The sequence below is a fragment of the Opisthorchis viverrini genome, assembly GCF_000715545.1.
Source record: "Opisthorchis viverrini unplaced genomic scaffold opera_v5_281, whole genome shotgun sequence".
Classification (NCBI taxonomy): domain Eukaryota; kingdom Metazoa; phylum Platyhelminthes; class Trematoda; order Opisthorchiida; family Opisthorchiidae; genus Opisthorchis; species Opisthorchis viverrini.
In genome coordinates this window covers 8,067-12,863 of record NW_008751935.1, presented here as the reverse complement: position 1 = coordinate 12,863, position 4,797 = coordinate 8,067, and the positions used below count along the sequence as shown (strand labels likewise).

Genomic DNA, 4,797 nt, shown 5'->3' with positions numbered 1-4,797 from the left:
TATGACTGCCAACCGAGGTCAGTGGCGTTCTTGTTGTCAGTTTCTGTCCAGATTGCCTGACTGAATGTCTGGAGGTATAGGCACCTCGGAATGTCTATGTTAAGCTGGCACTAAGTCCCTCCCACATCCACCTTTATCATTTTTTCACAATAAGGCTTTCAAATAAGTCATGGTTGTACGGCAGTGAAGCATCCGTGTTTAACACTGATGTCATGCTATCGATGATGATGATGACTCTCGCCTACAAAAGGCACACTTCCAAATTGTAGATCACCTGACTTGACTGGATCTTTATTGGGTCCATAAGGATGCCCGAAACAATAGAGCTCCCGTTTCAACTCCCGCTTTGTGGGAAGCAGTCTGAAATAAATTGTGTATTTTAACAAACACAATTCTGAAAAATATAAAATAATACACCTTTTAGAGTGTTAATGGTCTAGCATTACCTTGCTAAGGATAGTTACCGGACAGAACAATCTGTTTAGCGTTCAGAAACATCAAATTTTACCAAAAAAAGCCTCCAAGACAAATAGTCTTAGGCAACCCATCGGTCACACCCTAAACCATATATCTAGCAACTGTGTAATCTTTCTGTATTTTTATATTTCGCCACTATAAAAGGACTCTTTGGTGGATAACTGGGGTGTGCCGGAATTTCAAATAATGTTGGGCACCAAGGCCAGATCGAGACGGGAATGTTTAAACTAAAATGGGTATCGCGATACGTCTACACAAGGCATTCCACCACCATCCTCATACAGTTATAAATCGCTTCTCTACCACTGAGAAAAGCGCATATCGGACTGCAGTTTAGTAAACAGGCTTCACTGATTCACATTTTTGACCTATCCGAAGATGAATAGAGCATGTTTTTTCACCTGATTACCCCAGGTATCCTCTCAACATTTAACAAGTGTCAACAAATCGCAGATTGTCTTGAACTTCGTGCATATTTGTGAATGAAGGTACAACTGGAATTGCCTAGCTATAACCAGGAAGCACTTAGTCATATAGCTGAGAGCCTGAAAACTGTGGTTTTGACGAACCAAGGATCCTGCAATAACAGGCTCATTTCTCACACAGATAGCGGCAAAAAATCTGACTCACTTCGAGATTTTCTAACAAAAACAGGGGTTTGAGGTCAATTGTAATAGATGAGCATCACTCACGGGTCAAAATCTTCATTGAATATTCCTAGGTCCCCTCACGCTACTAACAGACTGTCAGTAGCTGAGAACGAAGGATTCATACGACCAACAATCTTTATTTGGGGAGCCAGTGAATGCAGGTCCAGGTTGTGCGGATTCACTGGTTGAATGGCGCTCTGTTCTGTCTAAATGTGGCTTTGTCACATTGTTCATTAGCCAACAGTAACCAAATGTACTATTGGGCGGTAAGTTTGAGTTTCAAATTTACTTGTAGGTACGTGAGACGAGCAATGTTGATGATTCTGGGCCAGGATGAAAGAGCAGCGGTGTGCTCTTGGATGACTGTTGGACAATTCGAAATCTTTTCACCCTTCCGAAACCTTACTGAAAGTTGACCGGGGAATTTAAAAGCATCCGAGGTGCTTCCTAATAACTGCTAACAAAATAATACGGGGTTTCAACCGCAGGAATTTTCTAGACATCAGTTTCGTAAAACGTATTACGGTCGTCTAGTTTACAGTGGTTGCTCCATGGTGCACTGGCGCACTTTCAATTGTCTGCCTTACTGGCGCGTTAAGCAAATACAGCTCAAATTCAGTGTCACTGAACTCATTCAGTACTGATGAAATCTTGGAGCAGTAAACCCAAATTGGTTCTGCTTGTCCGATGATCAAGACGGAACCGGAGGGTAAGACGTAATGGTCACGACATCACAGAGCCAAGAGTTTCTCGAAAATATTCCGTTAGAAAGTATAACCATATTGTTTGATTGTACGCAGCGAGACGAAACAAAGCAAACTGATGAACAGAGAACGCAGAACACATTGGAACATGTGTGGTTACTTACGATTACGACACTATTGAGGATGCTTAGAATGATCTTGCTCCCAAGACTACACATGTTCTTGTAATGGATTATTAACCTGAAGTAATCGGAAACAAAAAAGAATGATTATTGACTCATCAACAAAATGACGCGCCATTTATTGATTTTTTCGTATTCCTCGCAGTTGTTCCGAGGATATCAGCTTCAAACGGAAGGTTGATCGGTTTGTTTGAAAATTATGCGCCTTCTAAATGCTTTGGCACCCGGCATGTGAGGTGAGAATACGTTTTGTCAACATCGCGAATCTTGAAAGGTTGACGCGGTGGATGCATGGTGGCTCGGATAGCTCGTCGTTCTTTGCGTGAGAATCAGTGAGCTTTTCATCAGAATTGTCTGCAGAAACATAAAAACAACGCTTGCTTCCAATGTACACCATCTAGGGACCCGACAGAGAAGAATATGGCCGGGAACATTAGTGAATACCTGGACGCTGTCGTATTACATTCATCATAAGATTGGATCCATGTGATCAGTTTCGAATTCCACTAGGGTGGGTGCAATATGCGGGAACTAGAATTTGATTTTGATCTTCGTCATGTTGGTTTCCATTCAGCTGTTTTGAGTGGTTGTCCGGAGATGTAAGGTGTTTGGTCGTTTGTGCTACGAACAAATCGATGCGTTCTGTCCGATGGTGATGCAGCAGCGTTTGTGCTGCTATTTACGAAGGCAGTATTAGTGAAAACGCAACATAGTGATGAGAGTAAAAATCCGAATAAAATTTTGGCGGCAAGTTCCTTCAGGTTGTCAAGAGGGCAGTGCTCATATGTGTGCTTATATGACCACCAATCTGGCTCACCAAAAACTGCTGGTCATCGAAGATTCCCATGCGTCATCGTGACGCGACGGCGAGATCAGCAAATAACAAGTTCATCTTTAGGATTAGGACCGACTGTTGACGGAGAGCACAGAACATAATCAGAGACAACCAATCACATGCTGCAAACTCAAAGGAATTGATCTGGTTTGGTTCAGACGTTCCGGCCTGTGAGGTTAGCGAAATGTAATTTGAATGCACAGCATGGATGCCAGATTCAGGATGATACGTGAACATTGCTTTGAATAAAATTTCTAACTGAGCATTTGTAGACACATCGACCGCCTCTCAGTGAAGTCCTCTTTTTGTTCCCAATATTCCGTTCGTAGCCTGCTTCATTTGCTGCTTTGCTCTGCCACTCAACTCCTTATGACAACTTGAATGTTCCACTAGTTGGTAAACACAATACAACCACACAACCACTAACCCACCGCTACGCACTACTACGCTCCCCAATAACGCACTGATGATGTCCAACCGATTGGTGATGAAACGTTTGCAATCAAATTGTCCAGCTCAGCGAACAAGCCAAAGGCCATCTACACTACCTGAGCTACCGACATTTTCCTCTATAGACAACATATACCATTTTTTGTACGTCTGTCTTGCATAAGTACAAACTACTAAACTCACATGGAAATATTGCATAAAAACTGGACTCTTCTCCACGTGAGTGTATTGCACCTCTTGTGACCGTGGATTACTCAGGCGCCCAATGGAAGTGGATACATTTCGAACCGGTAAATAACGCTAACTAAAATGAAAGGCGATTTAGAACAAGTGCTAATTTAACTCCAGTTTTCATCGTCGTTCTGCAAGCATGGTGCTTGGCTTTACTTTAGTTAGGCAGAGCTTTACGCGAACCCACTGTTTATCGTTCATAAGCAACATCAAAATAAGTTGGCTCTAAGCCGACACTGCGTCCTTAACTTGTTTGGTGTCATTGATTAGTGCCTGACTGGTGGATAGACGTTTCAAAGAAGAACTGGAGGTGAATTTCATTTAAGTCTATTTTCAACAAGCTGGAGAAGCGTAATCCGAGAAGACATTGCCCATTCGTGCATGGAAGCATTTAGTCCAAAATTGCTTATTCTTACGCAGATTCTTTCGTAATCTTATCCGGCACACGTGGGTGTTATTATGCAGTCAGTTGAAAAATGCTTTATTATGCAACTGCGCATCTTTTATAAACTACGCGTTTTGAATCTGAAGTCAAGAATATCTTATTGAAGGAATTACTCGGTAACCAGCCCATGAAACTGACACCGGGATGTAAATTGATCTTCATCGAATCGTTTTTTTTAATCATCTGAGCATTTTGTATGAGGTAGCTGACACCGTTACACCTGAGTGCAACAATAACCCCAGTTATGCATCGTGCATTGCCAGATGCTTTTATCTGACGTTTTAATAAACTAAACAAAATAAGATCGGCACATATAAAATCCCATTCGGAATGAATGTGAAATATAGGTTTTAGAACCAAAATTCACAAATCGCAACGTCATTTATTACGCGTTAATTTAAACAAGGTACATTTTCATCAGAATAGTATAGATCGGCTTGATTCTACTTCAGAGACCATTAGTTTAGAATGTGCTCTCAACCTTTGGAAAGCATTAGGCAGCATAAATTGACTTCCATTCTCTCATATACGATCTGTAACCTGTGCTATTTTACAAATAGTATATCTGTATGCTAAACGCACCTTGTTTTCCCGAAAACGCGCTTTCTAACTGCCTCATTACTGATTCGCTGACACCAAACCACACGAGCCATGGTTCTGAGACAACAACTGTCGAACACCTGAAGACGTCCCAGTTCCGCTGCTCGAATAGGCCAAGTCTCAAAGCCATATAAAAAACGTCTCGTACTGTAGCTTGATACACACGTCCCTTCAGATTCAGGGATAAACCATTCTGACGCCATAGGTGTCTCAAGTTAGCAAA

The 4,797-nt window shown here is 41.8% G+C and overlaps 1 protein-coding gene across 1 annotated transcript in view; it reads right to left on the bottom strand.

The window, feature by feature from the left end:
- Positions 1 to 4,777, bottom strand: part of T265_14845 (hypothetical protein) — a gene marked incomplete at both ends in the record, with an annotated part of 21,927 nt that extends 17,150 nt beyond the window's left edge. The window contains 2 exons of the mRNA XM_009175522.1: positions 1,996 to 2,041; positions 4,557 to 4,777. Of these exons, the coding sequence (XP_009173786.1) occupies positions 1,996 to 2,041; positions 4,557 to 4,777 (267 nt within the window). The remainder of the gene's footprint in view (positions 1 to 1,995; positions 2,042 to 4,556) is intronic.
- Positions 4,778 to 4,797: the final 20 nt, after the last annotated feature.